At 61.5% G+C, this 23,138-nt stretch overlaps 1 protein-coding gene across 3 annotated transcripts; it reads left to right on the plus strand.

The window, feature by feature from the left end:
- Nucleotides 1–2,865: 2,865 nt before the first annotated feature.
- ZNF710 (zinc finger protein 710) lies at nt 2,866–22,992 on the plus strand. 3 transcript variants are annotated; one of them, XM_062642695.1, is made up of 5 exons: nt 2,866–2,992; nt 18,875–20,279; nt 21,014–21,205; nt 21,592–21,766; nt 22,681–22,992. In XM_062642695.1, the coding sequence occupies exons 2-5, from the start codon at nt 18,903–18,905 to the stop codon at nt 22,851–22,853; spliced, it is 1,917 nt and encodes a 638-aa protein (XP_062498679.1). In that variant the 5' UTR covers nt 2,866–2,992; nt 18,875–18,902; the 3' UTR covers nt 22,854–22,992. The 3 variants fall into 3 exon arrangements, with proteins under 3 accessions (XP_062498679.1, XP_062498677.1, XP_062498678.1); XM_062642693.1 differs by lacking the exon at nt 2,866–2,992 and adding an exon at nt 14,955–15,187; XM_062642694.1 differs by lacking the exon at nt 2,866–2,992 and adding an exon at nt 15,071–15,197.
- Nucleotides 22,993–23,138: the final 146 nt, after the last annotated feature.

The following is a 23,138-nucleotide window of genomic DNA, read 5'->3' on the forward strand; positions in this document are numbered from 1 at the left end:
TCTACACCTTAACTGGCTGAGCTGTGTGAGGATCGAATCCCCACCTTCTGATTGGCTGAGATGGTGAGGATCGCGTCCCCGCCTTCTGATTGGCTGAGCTGGCTGCAGATTGAATCTCTACACCTTAACTGGCTGAGCTGTGTGAGGATCGAATCCCCACCTTCTGATTGGCTGAGATGGTGAGGATCCTGTCCCCGCCTTCTGATTGGCTGAGATGGCTGCGGGTTGAATCTCTACACCTTAACTGGCTGAGCTATGTGAGGATCGAATCCCTGCCTTCTGATTGGCTGAGATGGTGAGGATCGTGTCCCCGCCTTCTGATTGGCTGAGATGGTGAGGATCATGTCCCTGCCTTTTGATTGGCTGAGATGGCTGAGGATTGAATCTCTACACCTTAACTGGCTGAGCTGTGTGAGGATCGAATCCCCACCTTCTGATTGGCTGAGATGGTGAGGATCGCGTCCCCGCCTTCTGATTGGCTGAGATGGTGAGGATCGCGTCCCCGCCTTCTGATTGGCTGAGATGGCTGCGGATTGAATCTCTACACCTTAACTGGCTGAGCTGTGTGAGGATCGAATCCCCACCTTCTGATTGGCTGAGATGGTGAGGATCGTGTCCCCGCCTTCTGATTGCCTGAGCTGGGTGAGGGTTGAATCTCTGTGTCCTGATTGGCTGTTATGGGTGAGGATTGAACCTCTGTGTCCTGATTGGCTGTGCTGGGTGAGGATTGAATATCTGTGTGCTGACTGGCTGTGCTGGGTGAGGATTGAATCTCTGTGTGCTGATTGGCTGTGCTGTGTGAGAATTGAATCTCTGTGTGCTGACTGGCTGTGCTGGGTGAGCATTGAATCTCTGTGTGCTGATTGGCTGTGCTGGGTGAGGATTGAATCTCTGTGTGCTGACTGGCTGTGCTGGGTGAGCATTGAATCTCTGTGTGCTGATTGGCCGTGCTGGGTGAGCATTGAATCTCTGTGTGCTGATTGGCCGTGCTGGGTGAGGATTGAAGCTCTGTGTGCTGATTGGCTGTGCTGGGTGAGGATTGAATCTCTGTGTGCTGATTGGCTGTGCTGGGTGAGGATTGAAGCTCTGTGTGCTGATTGGCCGTGCTGGGTGAGGATTGAATCTCTGTGTGCTGATTGGCTGTGCTGGGTGAGGATTGAATCTCTGTGTGCTGATTGGCTGTGCTGGGTGAGGATTGAATCTCTGTGTGCTGACTGGCTGTGCTGGGTGAGGATTGAATCTCTGTGTGCTGATTGGCTGTGCTGGGTGAGCATTGAATCTCTGTGTGCTGATTGGCTGTGCTGGGTGAGGATTGAAGCTCTGTGTGCTGATTGGCTGTGCTGGGTGAGGATTGAAGCTCTGTGTGCTGATTGGCTGTGCTGGGTGAGGATTGAATCTCTGTGTGCTGATTGGCTGTGCTGGGTGAGGATTGAATCTCTGCGTGCTGATTGGCTGTGCTGGGTGACGCGCCGCACCAGCTGGGCGCTGCTCCCCGGTGAGCGCTGGGCCCGAGGCTGGGCGCCGCGGGGCGGGGGGCGGTCACCGGGGGCTCCGTGGCGGCCCTGGCAGTGCTGGGAACCGGATCATCCCCGGGTCTTTCCAACCGGAACGACCCCGCGCCTCTAGCCCCGGCGGCGGCAGCGACGGGATCGCGTCTGCACGTTCCCATTGGCTGAGGCTCCTGCAGCTCCTGCAGTCTCCCTCTTCTGATTGGCTGCCGGCTGCTCCCACCTCCGCCGCCCCGGTTTGCACCGCCCATGGCCGTGCCGAGCCCGTTCCTGCCTCACGCCACCGCCCGGCATTCCCTGTGCCTGCCCCTCCCTCCGGGGGTGCCGGAGCATCGCCGGGACGCCAAAGGAGCGGCTCTCGCCGCCGCTGGCTCCGAGCCCCCGGTGTTCCCGCACCTTTGGGGCGCAGACCGGGCCCCAGAGAGGCGCGGAAGGGGGGGCACGGCTGCGACCTGGGGAGACGGTGGCTCCAGGGGCTGCATCCACCGGGCCTGCTCTCTGCTCCTCCGGTCGCAGCACAGGCGCGGGCCAGGGGATGCGTGGCTGGAGGGTGCAGGGCGCTGCGGGCACGGGCAGCTCGAAGGGGCTGGTGAGGTGATTTTCACCCAAGAATGCAAGAAAAACCCAAAGTGGAGCCGAGCAGCAGCTGCCAGACAAAGGGCTGCGCTTCCACAATAACTCTGCTGCCATCCGTCTGTCCGGCCCCTCCTGCTTCCATGGAGATGAGAATCTGCATCCTCTCTCCGCTCCAGCCGAATCTAGTGGTCTCTGCGTGCACCTTCATCCCAAGGCCCAGACCCTCGTCCTCCTCGCAGGGGGAGCCAGGGTGCTGCTCGCAGACCCTCGGTACAGCCTCAGACCTGCTGCCTTCTCCCACCCACCACAGCCCTATCCAGCATCTGGGGGTGCCCAGCACCCCCCCAGCACCCCAACATCCCAAATCCCACTCATCCCTTTTTTGGGGGAGGCCGTTTCCAGTTGTTGTGACACCATCACCCCCCCCCCTCCCCAAGGTTTCTGAGGCGCACATTATGGTTCCCATATTCCTATCACTGTTGATACCCACCAGGTCCCCCCTGGATGCAGCGTGACTCCCCAAGCATCCTTTAATGGGGAGATCCCCCCTCAAAACCAAGGGGCCAGGAGTCTCTGGTGGGACCACGAAGGGGATGGTTTGGGGGGGGCCATCAGACAGCCCCATCCCCATTACCGACAGCAGAGCCGCGCCCCGCAGCTTTGTTCCCCGCACCCGGTACCGAGGGCGGACCCGGCGAGGGGGTGCGGGGTGCGGGAGGGAGGTCACGGTGCTCGGGGAACCGGGAGGGGCGCGGGGGCACGGCGGGGAGATAAAGGGCAGCCGGCGGGGCCGGGCGAGGAGGAGCCGCTGCTCCGCATCCCTCACGTCAGCCGCGGTCCCTCCCGCTTCCTTCCTGCGCACCCAGCGCCGGGCCCGCACCCGCCGCCGCCGCCCCGCGGAGCGCACGGTGAGTCCCGGCCGCGGGACCCCCCAGCTCCAATCGGGGAGGGGGGAGCAGACCGGACACCCCCAACCCCCCCCTTCTTTCCCCCCCGCCGGTCCGCGGCCACGGGGAGCCGCCGCCTTCCCGTTCCCTTCCACCTTCTCCCGCGACCGGAGCCGGGCGCGATGGCGGCGGAGGGACGGGAGCGGGAAGCGCGCACAGACGCGCACCCCGGGGGGGTCCCGGTGGCGGTGGCCGCCCCGCACGTGCCCGCCCCCCCGCTCCCCGCCAAGTTTCCCGGTCGCCGCTCACAAAAGTTTCTCCGCGGCCGCGGGGCCGGGGAAGTTGCGGGAGGGCGGCGGGGGGGGGGGGGCAGGGGTCCCGGCCGCGGGGCCGGTACCGGGAGACGGGGGAGCCCCCCCCCCCCCCCCCCCCGAGCCAACCCCTCCCGTTTCCCGGGGTACCGGGCGCGGCGGCGGGAGGCCACGTGGGTATCAAGCGGGGGTGTGGGGTGTGCTAGGGGGATGTCATAGGGGCGCCGGCAGCACCCCGGGGTGCCCCCAACATCCTTGGCCCCTCTTTCTCCCCCTTCAGGGCTGGGACAGAGCAGGGGAGCCCCCCTGGACCTCACCCCAAGTCCGGGGGCAGTTTCGAGGCAGCGGGGACCGGCCGTCCCAGTGTGACCCCCACACACAGCAGCGGGTCGGGGGCTGGAATGAAATGGGTTGGGGGTGGCTCTGGGGGTCCCCACTGCCCTGTCCCCACCGGGCAGGTCCGTTACAGAGGCACCCTGAGAGCTCCCGGGGCCGGAGCCCCACGATGGCCCCAGGGGGGATCTCGCGGAAGGGGGCACAGCACCGCTGCTGGGCCGGGGGCTGCTTTGTCTGCTGCGGCCCTGCTCGGGAAACTCTTGTTTGTGCAGCTCCTGTAATCAACAGGATGCGGTGGTTAAATTAGTTATAATTAATTAAGAAGTCAATCATTAGGAGTTTCCTTGCACGCTGAGTGGGCAGGCAGGGCTGTGATGGGAGGGGAAGGCGCATCCCAGAGCCTGACCTCCTGCCAGGTCCCAGTCTGGGTCCAGCAGTGGGTGACCTCACAGGATCCCACACTGTGATCCCAAACCTGGCTCGGCAGGGTCTCCTCCAGCTGCTCAGAACCAGCCCAGTGGTGCTGCGTGTTCCAGTGGTGCTGGTTTCAGCAGGGCTGGTGCAGGTAGCCTGGGCTGGCTGCAGGAGTTTAACAAATGGGTCTGAGCTTGGAGACAGCCCCTCACCCTTGGCTTTCCTGGGGGCTCTCCTCTCAGCATCCCCTTGGAGGGCCTGGGGTTCTCCGCTCCAGGCGTGGGCTGCAGTGGGCTGCAGGGCTGGGACCAGACCCCTGTGCATCCCCCTTAGTGAGAGCCAACACCAGCAGAGCCCAGTCTGGCTGGGCCGGGCTCTTCTGCTGCAAAGGGCTTCCATGGATGCCCTCTCGAACAGCAATCCCATCCCATCCCTCTGAACTGGTAACTGAGACCACGATAACCTGAGCTCTGCTGCCCACTGGGACACGTCCCCAGCCTGAACCTGGGAGCTGACTGGGGGGATCAGATGTGGGTACCTGCAGCAGAGGGATATGGGGCATCTTCCCTGCATCTGTTCTGTGGCATTGGCAGGGTTGGGTTTGACCTCCAGTACCGTGTTTTCAGTTGGTTTCGTTGGACCTCAATCCAAAGGTTTTTTGCTCATAAACTAGTTCAGGAAACGCAGTGTGAAGAGGGAGGAGCGCGGCCACCATCCTGCTCTGCCGTGCAGCTGGAAGTGTCATATTCCCTCCGAGGGTTTTGGGTCCCCTTGACCCATGAGCGCAGCTCCTGTCCCTGCCAGCAGGACCCCTGCCCGGGTGCGGGCACACCAGCACGAGGGGCAGCACATGAGGCATCCCAGATACCGTCCCAGGGCACGCTTGGCGCAGTGTGGTTGGTGAAGGGTGGTGCTGGGATGTGCCAGGAGCCCTCAGGATGTTGTGGTCCCCATGGAGGTCCCTGAGCTTGACCCTGGGGGCAGAGGACTGGGATCTGGTGATGAGGCTTTTCCTTTTGTCCCTGTCCCACTTTTTCCTCCCCAGCCCCGTGCGCAGCTCTCCTCCTTCCTCGCATGTCGCGGTGGTGTTTGTGCTGGCTGAGGGACCTGGCTCATCCTTAGTCTTTCCCTAAAAAACACACTCCTGCCCCCAGGCGTGGGGCAGGAATTCAGCCGGGAAAGATGCTCCTGCTGGAGCCGTTTCTGTCTGAGAAACTTAGGGGCTCTTCGCGCAGCTCTTCCTGCCCTGGTTTGGATGGAGGAGCGGGATCCCTCCCTGGGTTCCCAACATGTAACACAGGTTTTTTTTCCCCCAAACTTTAAATTAAGGGGGAGAAACAGAGTTTTAAATTTCCCTGGTCTGCCCTCAGCTCTGCCCAGCACGAGAGGGACAGGAACGTATTTCTAATGAAAACAACGTGCAGGCATCATGCGCTTTGCAAGCACGAAGCCTCTGCGGAGCCCTCATCCTGTCACCATGGTCCCACTCCTCTGAGCACCTGAACTGTGTTCTCCACAAAGTATCCCAGGTTTGGGAAAGGAAAGGTGACTGTGAGGGTTGAGGCTTCTTGTTCGTTTAGATCCTGGATCACTGTGAACCTTCTCAAGTGGGAAGAAAAGCCTCATCTCCCACCCTTCCTTCCTTCCTTCCTTCTCCAGGCATGTCTCATTCCACAGCAGAGGATGGGGGAGATGGGCAGTGTTCAGGCTGCTCCTTTGTGCAGGGTAAGGAAAAACTTGTGGAAAGTTCAGGTGAAACTTCTTGAGGCTCATTCCTGGGATGAAAAGGGATCAGAGGGCACGGGAGCACCGGAGGCCGTGCAGGATGCTGACCTGGAGTGAGGGGTGTCCTGCAGCCTGGGGACTGCTGGGAGCCTGGAGCAGCATCGCAGTCCTGCAGATGGTTTAAAGCCCCAATATGTTGGTCTTAGCTTGCAGCTGGCAAAGTCCCTCCCCAGGCTGGGGAGGTGAAAGCGGCACTGGGGCCGTGCTGGTCTGAGAGCAAGGAATGGGGAACTGGGGCTGGTGGATGGTCAGACCCGCTCCTGGGCACGGGGGAGCCTCAGGCTGTGGGATCCGGTGGCACGGACCATGGAGTCCCTGAGCATGCAGGATCTGCTATGTGCTGGTGTGAGGGAGGATGAGGAGGGCGAGGCACCAGGAGGTGCAGGGCAGAGCGCCCTGTGCTGCTCAGCACCCACAGTGCTGGTGGGGAGGGATGTGAGGGGAGTCCGTGAAGTCCGGGTTTACCCCAGAGGTGATGCTCAGGGAGCGAAGGGCAGTGGAGAGCAGCAATGGTGGGATTCCTGCGGGCAGCTGAGCAGTGACCTGCGAAGGAGGGAAACCTGTAGCTGTTCCGCACCTTCCAAGGCTATAAATGCCCTGAATCAGTCATAAATCAGGTCTGAGTGTTGCTGAGGAGTTCTGGGATGCAGCCTGGAGGTGCTGATGGACGGGATGCTGCTCTCTAAGTACAGCAAGAGGGATGATGCCATGGGGAATGCCACCAGGTTTTCAGGCAGGGGCTGGCTGGTCACAGCATGAGCAATGGGGAAGGGTCTGAGACCAGCCTGGGGTGGCAGCGGTTGGGGATCACGGTAGTGAGCATCCCTCTGATGCGCTGTGTGAGCTGTGATGGGTGTGAGCAGGCTCGTTCTGGTGGGGAACATCTAATAACAGGGATCTGTAGGGCCCTGGGACTCTGTGAGTGAGAAAAACAACCTCGGTGCAACATTTAAATGGCCCTGTGATGCAATGAGAGAACTCGGTTAAAATCAAAACTCCTCTTCTTCCGCTTCCCCTGTTCCTCAGCTCGTCCCATCACACTGGGTCGCTTCTCCCCTGCCCCTTCCCGGCTTTTGTGTCACATCCCGCACGCACTGGGTGCTCCCGGGTCCGTTCCCTCCCTCCGCTCTCAGCCTGTCCCCACTGCCCCGTGCTGGGGCTGCCGCAGCTCGGCCGCCTGCCCTTGCCACGCTGCTGCCCCACCACGCTGCAGCACCATGGCTCCGCTACCGGCACCCACTGCGGCTCCAGTCTAAGGCCTGGCACAGCCTGGACGTGGATTTGGCCATGGTGCAGCACAGGCAGCCCGGCCCTGCTTGTCTGGGACTGGGCAATGCAGAGTGTGGCTGGGGGAGACTGGGATCATCCAGCGCGGAGGTGCCTTTGGGAGGAGTTAATGAGCTGCAAGGATGGGTATTCCAGGGAGTGGGCTCCTGTTCCTAACCAGGGTGGGAATCCATGGCGATTGTGAGAGTCTTCCCTCACAGAGGACTTCCTGCTCTCTCGTACTGCCCCCTCAGCCCTCCAAAACGGGGGCATTGTGAAGTAGGAGCTTAAATATCAGAATCACAGAACCCCAGCCTGGTTTGGGTTGGGAGGGACCTTAAAGCCCACCCAGCCCCAACCCCTGCCACGGGCAGGGACCCCTTCCACTGGAGCAGCTTGCTCCAAGCCCCTGTGTCCAACCTGGCCTTGAGCCCTGCCAGGGATGGGGCAGCCACAGCTTCTCTGGGCACCCTGTGCCAGCGCCTCACAGGGAAGCAAACACCTCCGTGCTCTGTGCAGGCACTGCTCAATCTGCCCCCCCGGTGCGCCCCTTGCATCGCTCTGGAGCTGTTGCTGTGTCTCCTCCATGGCTGTTTGCGGGAGGCTCCTGTCCTTGCTCACGTCTCTTTCTGCTTTCTCCATCGGTGGCTTCAAGGGTCTTTGCCGAGGTTCTTCCTCCTTCAGCACGTGCTGGTGAAGCCTGTCAGGGAAACTGCAGATCTTGTCTGCAGAGTAAGTGATTTATGGGGGTTTGAGTGGTTCGGTTTCATTTGATGGTTCTCAACAGGGGACACACATAAGCAAATTATTTCAACAGCTGAGTATTTGCTGTATTTATAGGACTTTCTCGCTGTGAGAGGAGAGAGCACAAAGTACGGCACTTACGTAGGTTGTGATGAACGCAGGGGCTGAGGGGGGTCAAAGCAGGCCCTGGGGCTGCCACAGCAAAGGCAAACGCCTGTGGCCAGCCCAGCCCTGGAGATCCGTGTTAAAATGGTGATAGGGAAGAGTAAAAGGGACGAACATTCCCACCCTCCACAGTGCCAGGGGCCTTGTGTCTGGGAGCTGCAGGGTCCTGGGCAGGCCGAGGGGAATGGCTTTAACCTGCCAGAGGGGAGACTGAGCTGAGCTCTCAGGCAGAAGCTCTTCCCTGTGAGGGTGCTGAGGCGCTGGCACAGGGTGCCCAGGGCAGTCACCAGGAGCGTGAGGGACATCGGGTGCAGGCAGGCGCCGTGCCCCCGGATCCAGAGGGGTTTTCCATACCAGTTACTGACTTCACTGGCTGGAGCGTTGCCTGTCACCGTGTGGCACCCTTCACCTCGGTCAGGCTCAGCTCGGCGCTGGAGGAGGTTTTGTTCCTTTCATGACAAGTTCAGTGTTTTGAACCAGGCTCTTTCTGTTCCCCCTGCTCCGTGCTGGGGGCTTGGGACCATTCTGGTGCATGAGCAGGGGCCGTGGATGAGGCCGGTGCATTGGTGCTCGGAAGCCTGTTTGGAGCTCTGAGGAGGTGAAGGTGATGTGGGGCGTCAGCCCCATTCCTATGAACCCTAACGTGTGCAGGCAGGGGCCGGAGCCGCCTCGCTGCAGCCGATGGAACTCCCTGGAGCTGCGTGGCCGTTCCCCTCTCCCGCACTGTGTGTGCCCCAGCGGCACCTCCCAGCTGCGTGGGACAGGACCTGAAACCCTGAAGCTCGTGGATCGGAAACCAGGGCGGTGTTTGCAGCTCGGCGCTCGGGGTTGTTCCCAGGGCGATGCTGTGAGGCCTCCCATAGCGTTCACTGGAGGAACTGGGACGTTCCCAGAGGGCCCAGCCTGGTGCCTGGCGCGGTGGGAGCGGATCTGGTGGCTGCCCAAAGGCTTTGCTTCTCCGTCCTTTCCCCGCGGGCTGGTGAACGCTGCACTCGGTGTGTTTGTGATCCAGCGTTTCCCTGGTGTCACCCTGAGCTCTGCAGGGGATGCTCCGTGTGCTGGAGGCAATTCCTTGCGGCACTGAGCTGGGAGCGCTGCGCTCCTCTGCCCCTCGAAGGCTCATCCCTATCGGGGATCTTTCCCCTCTACCAGGAGCACACTGCAGTTGGTGCTGGTGTGCTCATGGAGATGGATGTCCCGTGGGTGCTGGCTCACTTGGGAACGCGTTAAGTGACCCTTCAGCCACAGTGACCGTGTTCCGGGCCCAGCAGAGCTGACTGGGGATGCAGCCCCTGCATTAAAACTGGTCCCAAGGATAGGGGCAGCGATGCTCTTCAAAGTGAGACTGGCATCCTGCAGTAGGGGTCTGCCCTTGGCCCTTGCACCCTGAGGGGCTGCTTCACATCCCTTTGGGGTGTCACATCTCTCATTCACCACACGTTGGTTGTTTCTCCCCTTTCCCAACCAGCCGGCCGGGTTATGCTGTGAGGGTGCTCGTGCGCCGGCTCCTCTGACCTCCAGCCACGTTTATTGCTCTGCTTTGAGGCAGTTTATGATTAACCGGTGCCAGGGCAGCAGTGATGCTCTGTTGGGCTCCCACATGGGACATCTTTGTTGGTCCCCCACATGGGACATCTTTGTTGGTCCCCCACATGGGACATCTTTGTTGGTCCCATCAGGCCTCTCCTGGCCGCAGTGTCTGAACCTGCTTCCATGTGCGGAGGGGTTTGGGGTCTGCAGGGTGAAGGGGCAGCCCTGGACCACCCTTGACCACAACTGGGTTGTGCATCCACCGCAACCATCCCTCATCTTTCCACGCAGGCTTTGGGGTTTGACCTAGATCTCTGGCACCGCCTGCTTTCCGCAGCCACCCTTGTGCCCACAGCGGGGTTTTCTCTGGCTCTTTGCTCGTGGCTTTCCCCGGGTGGTGGGTTTTCCTCTGGGAGCCCCGATGGTGGGGATGGTCCTTCCCAGAGCCGCATGTGTGATCCTGGGAGAGGTGCTTTTGGGAGTAGCTCCGCGTCTTTCAGGGAGTTAGCAAAGCAGATTTATTCTCCTATGCTGAGAACTAACTCCCCTTTCTTCCTCTTCCCTCTGCCCCCGCTGGAAAGAGAGAGAATGCAGAAAAGAAGAAAGGATTTACATTGTGGTGGTGATTGGCACGGGCGCTGAATGAGAGGTCATTTCATCTGGCTGTTTCTTTTCAAGCGCTCTTTTTTTCATGCACACTGTATTCAGGCTGGGAGCATTCTTTCTTTTCAAAGCTTCTCTGTCTGTCTCTCTCTTCCCCCTCCTTTATTTTTCATCCCTTTTCTTTACTTTTGCTGTCTTTTCATTCTGTTTTTCCCCACCCCCTTGGGGCTCCATTTTTTTCTTTCCTTTTTCCTCTATTCAGTTCCTTTTTTTCTCCTTGCATCGTTTTTGAATAGCTCTTCTATTTTCGGAGAGGAAAGGACTCTGTGCTGCGGAGCCGCTGCAGCGAGGAGGAACTTGAAAGTCTTCCTTCCCCTGTTTATTTCACTTAAAAGCAGAAAACTGTTTTCCAAGGGAGAGCAAGGTTTCAGTGCGGAGCCTTTGAAGTGAGCTGGGACGGCACAGGGCTGCCTGGGGTGGGAATCGTCCCTGCTCCTTACCACACCACGGACACTGCTGGTCCCAAACCGCAGATAAAGACCCCCTTAAAGCACGGGGACGTCTGTGGGTGCTCGTGCTGTAAGAGTGGGGTCCAGGCAGGAGCAGCCCCTTGACCCCAGCCACTGCTCACCTTTGGACACCGGTTATCACAGACTGCTTTGTGTTGGAAGGGGCCTCAAAGCTCCTCCAGCTCCAACCCCTGCCACGGGCAGGGACCCCTTCCACTGGAGCAGCTTGCTCCAAGCCCCTGTGTCCAGCCTGGGCTTGAGCACTGCCAGGGATGGGGCAGCCACAGCTCCTCTGGGCACCCTGTGCCAGCGCCTCAGCACCCTCACAGGGAAGAGCTTCTGCCTAAGGTCTCCCTGTCCCTGTGGTCACACTGAAACCAGGTCATGGGGAGCTTCTCATCAACCAGCACCCTCAAGTCCTTCTCCTCAGGCTGCTCTGTCCGTTCTCTTCCCAGCCTGTGTCTATGCTGGGGATTGCCCTGACCCAGGGGCAGGCTGTTGCACTTGGTGTGGTTGAACTCGTGAGGTTCACACGGTCCCACCTCTCCAGGTCCCTGTGGGTCCCATCCCTTCCCTCTGGTGTGGTCACACCGCGCAGCTCAGCAGGACAAGGCTGTCCAGAGCTGCTGCTCCCCACACGCAGTTTAGCGCCGGGACAGCTCTCCCAGCAGCTCCAATGTCCTGCTTCTGGAGAGCTGCTTGGGCAGAAGTGCTGATGGATCAGGCTCAGAGCCTTGAAGGATGAAGGAGAGGCGTTGCTGTGCCCCTGAGCAAAGCTCCGGGATCTCGCCAGGGGCGGCACCTGGGGGCTGATAGGATCCTCCCTGCCAGTGCTGCTTCGGACATTGACATCCTCTCTGGGAGGTTTCTCCACCCATGGCTCCGGTGTTTGCTTTGGCTCGGTCCATCCCTGCACAGCAGTTTCCTGGTGCAGGGAGCGCACGTGTGGCAACGAACCCGCTCAGATGGGTGCCTGCTGAGCTGCCCACCACGACACGGGAGCCCTGGGAAGTGATCCAGGCTTCCCTGCTCCTTCCAACCACCCCCAGGCCCCGGCAGAGCCTGTCCTCCCTGGGCAGCTCATGCTTCCACGGCCAAACCAGCGCAATCAGGTCTCTAATGTTCAGCCAGTGCCCTGTGCCCCATCACTTTTAGCCCGAGGAAGGTTGGAGAGGCCGTGCTGGAGCACAGTGACGTGCCTGGGCATGGGCAGGGGTCCTGTACGTGCGGGTGGGCTGCGGGGAGCAGGGCGGGCACTTCATGAAGTGGATTGGTTTCTTTTTAAAGTGAGATTCAAATAATTGTAACCCCGAGATAGAGATGATGTTGGAGGAGATGAAAAGGGAGAGAGAAAGAAAGGAAGCCAAGGATGGGGGTTTGGGATAGAGAGGGAGATTAGGAGATAGATGAAAGAGAAAGGAGGAAGATAAGAGGGAGAGAGGGGACAGATCTCCAGCACGAGATGGGCGTTGCCAGGGAAACGGGAAGAATGAGGGAGCGACGGAGGGATGCAGGCTGCTGGGGGCAGGGAGGGATGGAGGCTGCACTTGGAGGAGGAGGAGAGCGATTCCCACGGGCTGGGGAGCGGGATGTCCCGTGTCGGTGGGTGCTGCCTCTGGGAGTGCTCGGGAGGGCAGCTCTGCCGTGGGCAGCACCGGCTGCTCCTCACAGGCTGACTGCTCACCTGGGGCTCCCCGGGATGGAACCTCCCCAGCCCTTGGAAGTGATGACACGTGCACCCGCTCCCAGTTGAGCACAGGGATCTTCTGGAGGGCTGGTGAAGCGGGAGCCCTTCCCTGCACTCAGCCTTGGTACTGGTGTTCCCCTTCCAGATGTAGCTGCTGCGTGGCAAAGATAGTGAAAGGCAGTGGTGAGGCCGAGGGGGCAGAGCAGCGACCTGCTCACAGGGAGGATGGCACCGAGGTGCTGTGTGTGCTGGGACCGCAGTGCCAGAGCTCAGCTGTGGACACCTGAGTCAGTGCCAGCCCAGGTGCTGCATGTGCCAGCACCGGGCTGGTACTCAGTGCGCAAGGACAGCCGAGCATCCCGTACCAGAACACTGAGCAAAGTGGTGCCCAATTCCCATGTGTGGAGCAAGGGTTTCCCCATGGAAATGAGGTGTCAGGTCAGGGCAAATCCTGGCATCATTGAAACAAACAGTGAAGACTGAGCTGAGCTCTTAGGCAGAAGCTCTTCCCTGTGAGGATGCTGAGGCGCTGGCGCAGGGTGCCCAGAGAAGCTGTGGCTGCCCCATCCCTGGCAGTGCTCAAGGCCAGGTTGGACACAGGGGCTTGGAGCAAGCTGCTCCAGTGGAAGGGGTCCCTGCCCGTGGCAGGGGTTGGAGCTGCAGGAGCTTTGAGGTCCCTTCCAACCCAAACCAGGCTGGGGTTCTGTCTCATGCAGCAAATTAGGTTGTGTCAAAGCCCCCAGCTCATTCACATGGTACACGTGGTATGAGGCACATCCTCCCTTGTCAGCGTAGCCAAAGCTGAAGGGAGCAGTTCTGCTTTCTGATCAGCTCACAAGTAGGTTTCCTCTTTGTTCTAGAGGAGCCATTAACAAGAGTTTCCCTTCAGAAATGGAGGTGGTCTCTAACGTGGAGACGTGGACTGGGTGGATTTAAGAATAGTTTGGATTTCTCTCACAACACGGAGCTCGTTGGGCAGCAGCCCCCGGCCCCACGCATCAGTTCCCATTTCTCAGACCTCTGGCTCCTCGCTGCAGCCTGGCTCACCTGTGGTGGAGGTCACTGCGGTGGTGCTGGCTCTGCCATGGGCCGGTGCAGGACAAACAGCCTGGGTCCGTTTTAGGGACCATTTTAGTTGTGATTTTCAAGAAAAGCCTATTTTTCTGTTTAAAATTTTGGTGGATGCTTTGAGGAGCTTCATGTGCAAACAGCAAAGAAAATGGAGATGAAAGACTGATGTTTCCTTTATTAAATTTAAATGAAAGCTGCTTTTAAGAAAGGAAGAAACATAAAATCAGAGCTATCTCCCAAGTATTACACATATGCTGATCGCCCATTTTCAGATAGAAATGGCTGGAAAGCTTTAATGCCTCCTACCCCTACAAGGCCACCCAACAGGCTCAACTGCAGCCGATCGTCTTCAGCCCCATTTATGCTCAGGTTTGACCTGGGTGCTCCACAGGCTTTGTCTGTGCCCTGCACCGAGAGCTGCGGGCAGCTTGCGGCAGGGTGGTCCCACAATGGGGGTCCTGCAAAGGGGTCCCGCAGTGAGGGTCCCGTAGCCCCAGGACTCACCACTGCACTAGTTCAAAGCCAAGGAGTATGGGGGTGCTATGTGCCCCCGCGGGACAGCCCGATGGTGCTGCTCTGGTCACAGCACCGGTTTTCTTTCTGTGGGGACAAATCCCTGAGGTCCTCCCGCGGTGCTGTTGGTTTCTCCTACAGCCCATGATGCTGAGGACAGGCGTGGGGTGAGGTTGAGAGAAGCCACTGCCGGTACCAGTGGGGCCCTGGCACCCGCTCGTGCCTGCACGTACCTCAGAGGGAGCACGGAGCACAGCGGCAGCGAGGAGGCTCCTGCAGCCCCGGCTGAGGGGTCACTGCTCCTCAGGAAGGTAGAGCACAAACCCTCGGGGGCCCTTGGTGTCCTTTCCTGCAGGGAGGGCTGGGGGACTGCTCACCTGGTGTAGAGAGCAGGGAAGGAAATGGAGCCTGGTGGAAAACAAGCCCTGGGCAGGAAAACAAGGGTCTGCAGGAGTTGAAGCCTCAGCCTTAGAGGGGATATCAGCCAGGATGGCGCCCTGCGAGAGCAAGGGGGTCTGCTCTGGTCTCCCCTGTCAGATCTTGGTCTTTGCAGCAAACCCCTTGTGCATGCACCAGGGTTTTCCTGTCCCAGATGTGCTGTGTTTAGGCTGCTCCAGTCAGGATTATTGCCGTGAGTCCCATTCCCAGCACCGGTGGCTGCTGTGGCTCAGCTCGGGGCGGCGTGGGTGCGAGGTGGGGGTGCAGATGGGTGAAACCAAGGGAGTGAAACCAGCGCAGGGAAAAGCGTCCCGGGATGGGTGGCTCGGTCTGATGCAGCCCCGGAAAATACGGAAGCGGGCAGGAAACGCACTGAGGGGCAAGAGGGCTGCGGCGGGAGGGACCTGCCTGGTGTGAGAGGCTCCAGGTGAGAGGGGTTTGGGTGAGGTGAGAGGTAAGTAGCAGTAAAGCCCCCTGAGGAGGTGAGAGCCATGTAAATGAGCTTGTGAAGGTTGGGAGGGGCTGGTGAGGAGCTGATGATGGCTCCAAGGCGGCGGCCGGGCCGGGGCAGGGCGGGATGCTCAGGGTGTGCCGGGGCAGAGTGGGGAGTGGAGGAGAGATTGCAGCAGGACTGGAACGTCCCGGGTGGGAGGAGGAACGCGAGAGAGAGAGAACCCATTTCACAACCCCCGAGGAGCAGGGACGGGAGCCGCTGCCGCGGCCCCGCTGCGATGTTCCCGCCTCTGAGCATCGGAGGCACGGATAAGGGCACCGGGAGCTCGGCGCACGCCGCTTCCCGAGCGGATGGACCAGGAGCGCCCGTGGGGCTCCACGCGCAGGAGAGGTGCGGGCGAGTGAGTGTCTCCACCAGCAAAGGAGCCCCTAAGCCTGAGCTGAGGGTTTGGTTTGAGCCCAGAGGAGGGTCCGGGTCCAGGTCCAGGTCCAGCGGTGGTCCATGGGCAGGGATGGGCGAGTTTGATGAGTGAAAACCTGCCGGGTCAGGCTGGGAGGACCCAGTGCCGGAGCCAGGGACGGGAAGGAGTTGCTCTTGTGGCAGCTCCTCCTCAAAATGGGATCTCAGCGTTGCACATAGCGAGACAGAGACAGACTTTGCCCAGGGAGCGGGCAGGGAAGGGGGGTGAGGGGGGGCCGAAGGCATCAGGACCTCACCGGAGCTGCACCGCTGTCGGCAGGGACCGGGGGTGCTCGCGGAATGGATTTTGAGAAACCGTGGCAGCAGCAGGGCTATTTTTGCACTGGATTCTTGCCCCCGGAAGGACTGTGAATTGGTGACAAATGGGCTGCTGATGCTGGTCGTTACTGGTGCCTTTTGTTGTCACGAAGGAGATGATGTGTTGATTGGGACGTTATCAAGGCAATGCAGCCCTCATGGGGCTGCTTTTCCACACAGGATGGAGTTCACTTGTTACAGCATCCTGGAGACCCGGCGTGGTGCTCTGGCACTGCAGCAATGCTGGGACTGTTGTGCCAAGATGGGCTGACAGAATCCTGAATGAGAGGCCAAGGGGAACGGCTTTAACCTGCCAGAGGGGAGACTGAGATGAGCTCTTAGGCAGAAGCTCTTCCCTGTGAGGGTGCTGAGGCGCTGGCACAGGGTGCCCAGAGAAGCTGTGGCTGCCCCATCCCTGGCAGTGCTCAAGGCCAGGTTGGACACAGGGGCTTGGAGCAAGCTGCTCCAGTGGAAGGGGTCCCTGCCCGTGGCAGGGGCTGGAGCTGGAGGGGCTTTGAGTTCCCTTCCAACCAGTCTGATTCTCTGATTCCCACCCATCCCTGCGGCAGGGACAGCAGAGACCCCAGTGCCCTGCGGTGCTGGTGTGACTCCTAGGGGAGGCTGAAATCTGTGACCCAGCCTCCATTGCAGTGTGTTGGGAAACGGCGTTTCCAGCCAGCTGTACAGGACCTGGGGAGGCAGAACAGGGAAGCGAGAGCGGGAAGTGAAACAGGAGCGTCATCCTGGTGCCACTTCCCCTGTGGTGCCTGTGCAGCGGCTCCTCAAGCCCTTGGGCCCCGCACTCACAGGAACTGTGCAGCGGATGGTGCAACACGAGGCCTTTGGCTCAGCCCTAAGCAGGAATCCGGCACTTGCTTCCTTCTGCTTCAGATGGTTCTGTTAGTGCCGGGAGTTATTGGTGGCCTTGGCAGTGCTGGGGTGATGGTTGGACTTGATGGTCTTAAAGATCTTTTCTAATGTGGTTGGTTCGATGATTCTTAAAGCATACCAGTGCTGTTCTTGGAGCATATGTATGTGATTCCATCAGCTTCCACATTCACCTCATGGTGCTCGGGGCAGAGACCTGGAGCTGTGCTGGGGAGTTCCCTTGGCACTGCTGTAGATGGAGGAGAGCAGTCGGGTCCCGTCCTGGTTGCTGCCAGCTGGCTGCAGTGCTGGCTGGATCCTGTGCTGCCCTTGGTTGTCCTTGCATGGCACTTGGTAGCACCTGCCATGGCAGGATCAATCGGAGCGCTCTGGTCCAGCCGGGATCAGCATGTTTATTGTTCTAAGTGGTTGTTGGGACAAGAGATCTGGGCTGAGACATTGTGTGCGTGGAACCAGAAACTGCCCAAACCAAGAAGGAGAACGAAGCCCAAGGCCAAATGAGGAGGCTCTCCCAGCTTCCCAGCTGGGCTCTGCTCACCCAGGCAGAGCAGAGGGACCTGCTGCCCTGCCTGTGCTGGGAGCCCTGGAGCAGGCTCCATGAGTTCAGCTTCCTCAGCTCCAGCAGCAGATCCCAAGGCAGCAGCACTGCTCACACCATGGTCCCTGGAAGCAGCTCGGCTCCGGCCACTCAGCACCCATCACCTCCTCCATTTGGGACCCAGCTCAGGGTGTGGGGTGGGGTGGGTGCACGGAGGTGATGAATGGGCACGGTGCAAGATGGGAAGCTGGAGCAGGGAAGCAGGAACCTCTCCATCCCCTGCAGCCTGGCTGGGATGTTCGAGCAGTGGTGCGCTGTGGGGGGCACCAGGAGGAGGAGGAGGGAGACAAGGGCCCTTCACCCTGCTGCGGGTGATAGCGTTGGTGAGCCCAGGCAGCCGGGGGCCTCCTGGGAAGAGGGATCCTGGTGCTGGCAGCCACCTCCTCAGCCACTTCCTCCTCTTCCTCCCACCACCGCCCTCCTCCACTTCTTGCTTTGTTTCACTGCCTCCGCACTTCCCCTCCCCCTTTCCCTCCCCATCCTCTTCCTCCCCCCCCCATCCTCCTCCTCTCGGCACACGGTTTCTCCCTGTCTCTGCACGGGGGCTGGAGGGGGGACGGGGGAAAGCACAGCCCAGGCTCACCGGGGCCCGGCGGAAGCAGGCAGGTGCCTGCAGCCCCTCGTCCCGCAGCCCGTAACCAGCCTGGCTGTGGGACGCGGTGGGGTCCTGCCCTCCTCAGCCCGGCCCCGCCTCGCACCATGCGGGTGCTCCGGGCTGGCGGCGCAGTCGGGTTTAGGGTTGATTCCTGCTTTACCTCCCCCGTAGGACTCCCCTTTGTTGTAGCTGCAGAAATAATTACATTTAGGGGAACATTCCCGGCCGCGGGAGGAAGCAGCAGCCTCCCCGCTTCCATCTGCTGGCGGCCCTCCCAGTGCCTGCCTCCACCCCATCCATGGGGCTCTGCATCCCTCGGGACCCACTGCAGGGGGTCAGGCCCACGGGCACGAGGGAGCCGAGCACGAGCACGTTCTCGCAGTGTTGGTTAATCCTCACAGAACACAACCGAAGGGAGTTTGTGCCCTTCCCGGTGCCCACTGCCAGACCTGCCTGTGCCTTCACACCCTCCTGCTCCTCCGCTCACTCTGCTCTGCTTTGTCCGGTGGTCTCTGCTCCCAGATTCCCAGGCTGAATCAGCAGGGAACCTGCAGCCACCAGCTGTGGATGGTGGAACAGCGTGCCCGCGGTGCCTGCATCACTGCCTGCCCTGCTCCCCTTTGCCCTGCAGCTCTGCCATGCTTTGCTATCCCAGATTCCCGGATAGTTTATAGTGGGAATTCCTTGGATTGCTGGCTGGCTGTGGGCTGGTGCTGGTGGGAGGCAGTGAGACACCAGCAGCTCTTCTGTGCCTGCAGGGCCGAGGCTGTTACAGGGTTTGAACTGACCACGCAGCCCTCTCCTGACCACTTTGGGCTTTGGTTCCTTGAGCTCCCTGTGCCCTTGGCTGCTGCTCCCTGCTCCTGCAAGGACCGTGGGGCAGAACAGCACATGTGGCTTCTTGCTGTCCGCACACTGCATGAATGCCTGGGGCCAGGGTGCTGCTGGGGAGCTCTGGGGCACGTGAGGAGTCCGATCCCAGCCTCAGGGTTCAGCAGCCTGGCCAGCAGTGGCTATGGGGCCGAGCTGCCCCTCCACAGCCTGGCTCCCCGCTCCCTGCGCAGCTGAGGCCTCCGGGGCCGTGCTGGGGTTCATGGTGCCAGGTACCCATGCTGGCAACACCCGTGTCGGTCTGGGGTTTGTGGTCGGTGGTGAGGAAAGGGGTGACGGGTAGAATGGAGCAGCGTCCCCCACTAACCCCCATGTCTGTCCCTCCCAGCCATGACAGCGTAGGCAGGCGGCGAGACATGGATCGCTTCACGGAGTGCGGGACGCAGACGGACGCGGTGGTGGTGCTGTCCCTGGCACAGGCTGCGGTCCTGGGCTTGGTGTCGGAAAACGAGCTGCTCGGTGCCACCGTCAGCCCCGCTGGCTTCTTCCCGGCGCTGGGCGAGGAGTTGCTGGATGCGGTGGAGCCGGAGGGCGAGGGCCCGGTGGCCGGGGATGGGCAGGAGGAGGACGCCCTGGAGGCAGGGTCCCCCCTGGAGAAGCAAGCGCGGCGGCGGAAGCGGCCCCCGGTGAGGCTGGTGCCCAAGGTCAAGAGCGAGCGGGCAGAGGACGAGGCCCCGCGTGAGGAGCCGGTGCCCGCATCGGAGGAGGAGGAGGGTGAGCGGCATCGCGGGCGTCGGGCCCCGCCGCAGGACCCCGGCCCGGAGCGAGCGGTGCAGAGCAGCGCCGTGAAGATGATCGACCTGGGTGCCCTCGGCAGGAAGCCGCGGCGCCTGCGGCACCTGCGCCGGCACGGGCACCTCGAGCTGCAGGGCTCCAAGCGCCGCCTCGGTGGGGCTGGCGGAGCGGACGGCCCCACGGGGGCCCTGAGGACCGAGTGCACGCTGGAGGCGGGTGCCACGTCCCCCGGCGAGGCCGAGGCCCCCGCGTCCCCCGAGCCCGTGAAGAGCGAGCCCGGCTGCGGGTGGCAGGAGCCGGGCGAGCTGGAGCCGGCCGGAGCCACCAGCGAGCGCAACAAGAAGGCGCAGCTGGACCGGCTGGACATCAACGTGCAGATCGACGACTCCTACCTGGTGGAGGCGGGCGACCGGCAGAAGCGCTGGCAGTGCCGCATGTGCGAGAAGTCCTACACCTCCAAGTACAACCTGGTGACGCACATCCTGGGCCACAACGGCATCAAGCCGCACTCCTGCCCGCACTGCAGCAAGCTGTTCAAGCAGCCCAGCCACCTGCAGACCCACCTCCTGACCCACCAGGGCACGCGGCCCCACAAGTGCGGGGTGTGCAGCAAGGCCTTCACCCAGACCAGCCACCTCAAGCGGCACATGCTGCTGCACAGCGACATCAAGCCCTACAGCTGCCGCTTCTGCGGCCGCGGCTTCGCCTACCCCAGCGAGCTGAAGGCGCACGAGGTGAAGCACGAGAGCGGGCGCTGCCACGTCTGCGTGGAGTGCGGGCTGGACTTCTCCACGCTCACCCAGCTGAAGCGGCACCTCTCCACGCACCAGGGCCCCACGCTCTACCAGTGCCTGGAGTGCAGCAAGTCCTTCCACTACCGCAGCCAGCTGCAGAACCACATGCTGAAGCACCAGAACGTCCGGCCCTTCGTCTGCACCGAGTGCGGGATGGAGTTCAGCCAGATCCACCACCTCAAGCAGCACTCCCTCACGCACAAGGTAGGGGATGGGGCACCCGGGGATGCTGCCCGGGATATGCGTGGAGGAGATGTGCCACCTCTGGATGTGGGTACCGGGGGAGGGAGGTGTCCATGCACCCGGAGCCCTGGGAGACGGGTGCTGCGGGTGGCAGAGGCACCCCGGTTCATTCTCTTGGGGCCACTGCTTAGCAGTGAATGGGCTTCACTATGGGTAAGGACGGGCTCTGGCACCTGCAGTCCCCATCTCCTTCCCTGCTCTTGCTCCACAGCACTGACTCAATACCGGCTGCAAACACATTTCCAGGCTGGGTGAGCCTGTCTGGGGCTGAGGCGGGAGGCAGGGTCCTGCCCCAGGGAATTTGCCATGGGGCAGCACAGGGGTGGCCCTGAGCTCAGTGGTGCCCTCTGCGCCTGCAGAAGGGGAGGAGAGGGCAGCAGGAGATGATCTGGGGAAGCTGCGGATGAGGTGATGAGGGTAAATCCGCCCCCAGCTCCTGGGCTCCAGCCCACCGACAGTCACAGAATCACAGGATGACCGACTGGGTTGGCTTGAGCACTCATCCAGTCCCACCTCCTGCCACAGGCAGACACAGCAGTCCCCAGAGCTCAGCTTAGTGTGAGGAGGCCGCCCTTGGGGAGCGCGGTCCCTGCTCTGCGCCGTGCCCAGCTCCAGTGGGGTCTGTGCAGTGACCCCGTGGCTGCTGCTGCCTGCCCGGGGCCAGGCTCTGCCCGTGGCTCTCACACCCTTTGCAGGGCGTGAAGGAGTTCAAGTGCGAGGTGTGCGGGCGCGAGTTCACCCTCCAGGCCAACATGAAGCGGCACATGCTGATTCACACCAGCGTCCGCCCCTACCAGTGTCACATCTGCTTCAAGACCTTCGTGCAGAAGCAGACGCTCAAGACCCACATGATTGTGCACTCACCAGTGAAGCCATTCAAATGCAAGGTACGGGGGGCCCGGGAGGCTCAGCAGACCCGGGGACGGGGGGGGTAGTGCAGTACCTGGTGCTGTGTGCTGCGGAGAAACCCGGCCAGGCTGGGCTGAGTCCTCGGCCGCAGGAAAGCAGCTTTGTGATGCCTCCCTCTGTTCGCCCGGGCGAACAGCTCATCGGCCTGCTCCGAGCTGAGCGGTGGGCACCAGTGATGGAGGAGGACAACCGCTGCCCCTCTGATGAGCACTAGGGGTGCTGGAGCTCCCGCAGCACCAGCAGAGCCCCCCCACCGCAGCGGGGAGGAGGGAGCAGCCCCGTCTCTCAATGGGTGCCGCAGGGTCAGGTCGTGGTGGGTCCCGGTGCCGTGGGGAGCTCTCGGTGACGGGAGCGCTGCCCGCAGGTCTGTGGGAAGTCCTTCAACCGCATGTACAACCTGCTGGGACACATGCACCTGCACGCGGGGAGCAAGCCCTTCAAGTGCCCCTACTGCTCCAGCAAGTTCAACCTGAAGGGCAACCTCAGCCGGCACATGAAGGTCAAGCACGGCGTGATGGACATCAGCCTGGACAGCCAAGGTGGGTGCAGGCTGTGGCCGGTGCTGTGGTTCCCCCTGCTGCGGCTGCTCCCGGCTCTCGGCTGCTTGCTGGGGAGTTGGGTTGCGCTGCGGCAGCTCTGATGAGCAGAGTTTGGCAGCCTCATGTCCGTCACCCAAAGGCTGCCCTCGTGCTGCCAGCACCGCGTGGTGACATCACTGTGTCCCCAGCCACCACCGTCCTCCGTAGAAAGGTAGCGAATGGGATTGGGAGTAAGATTAATATTAATAATTCATTAAACAATGTTAATAAATAGCTCCTCAAGGAGCTGCTGAGGTTTCAGCATCTCCCGACAGGACAGTGCCCTCTCGTGACGCTGTCCTGGTGGTTTTGGTCGGGGGTTTTGCAGGGTGGGAGGGTAAATCCTGCTGCTCCTGCCCCGGCTGCCCCCTCGGTACCTGCCCAAGGACACTGAGCGAGGACAGGAGATGCTGCGGCCTCAGGAGCACCAGGACAGCTCCTGTGGCAGTATCCATGCAGCGGAGCCACCCCTGCGTCATGGGGGCAGAGCTGGAGACCCTTGGTTTCCCAGCAGCTTGATGCCTGCCTCGAGTGTGCCCTGGGGGGACCCGGCAGGATCCCCCGTTCCTGCCCTTTTTCTTCCTCCTCACCACGGGCAACTCAGCCAGTGCGGGGGTGCAAGGGCAGGGGCTGCACTGGGAGGATGCCTCCCTGTCCCTGTGGTGGGATGGGTGCATGTGGCACAGTGAGCACGCCGATGCCAGCTCTCCGCTCCGGCATGCTCTGCCATCACCCCACCCCTGCTGGGTGCATGCCTGGGGATCCTCTGAGCCGAGATCCCCCCACCAGTGCCCTGGTTGAGCAGAGCTGTGGCTCCTGGGGAGCTTTGGGCTCTAACCCGAGTCCCTCATCGGTGTCCCTGTGCTGAATCCTAGATCCCATGATGGAACTGGCCGGGGCCGACCACGCCGAGCTGGACGGGCAGCAGGAGATGGACGACTTCGAGGAGGAGAACTCTTATGGCTATGGGGGGGTGGGCAACCCTCCGGACGAGCACGCCCTGACGGAGCAGGCCATGAAGGAGATGGCGTACTACAACATGTTGTAGCGCAGGAGCAGGCTGCCGGGGGCTGCGTGGACGTTGTGTGGTAAGCGGAGGTGAAGCACCCGGCCAGGCCCGCACCACCGCCCCTGGAGACAGGGGCTCCAGCTGGGATTGGTGAGGGATTAAACTGGGATGTCCAAAGCCTTTGCTGGTGGCAGCTGGAAGTGGCAGAGGCAGTGGCTGCTGCCATGGGCACAATGAGCTGGTGCAGGGGGGCTCAGCCCTGGGCTGCTGCTGCAGGAGCCGCGGTGGAGCTTGTGCCATCGGTGGGGTCCTGCCCCCCCTCCC

This window comes from Pezoporus occidentalis, unplaced genomic scaffold (assembly GCF_034315485.1).
Source record: "Pezoporus occidentalis ecotype Australia unplaced genomic scaffold, CSIRO_AGI_Poc_V1 ctg72, whole genome shotgun sequence".
Lineage (NCBI taxonomy): Eukaryota > Metazoa > Chordata > Aves > Psittaciformes > Psittacidae > Pezoporus > Pezoporus occidentalis.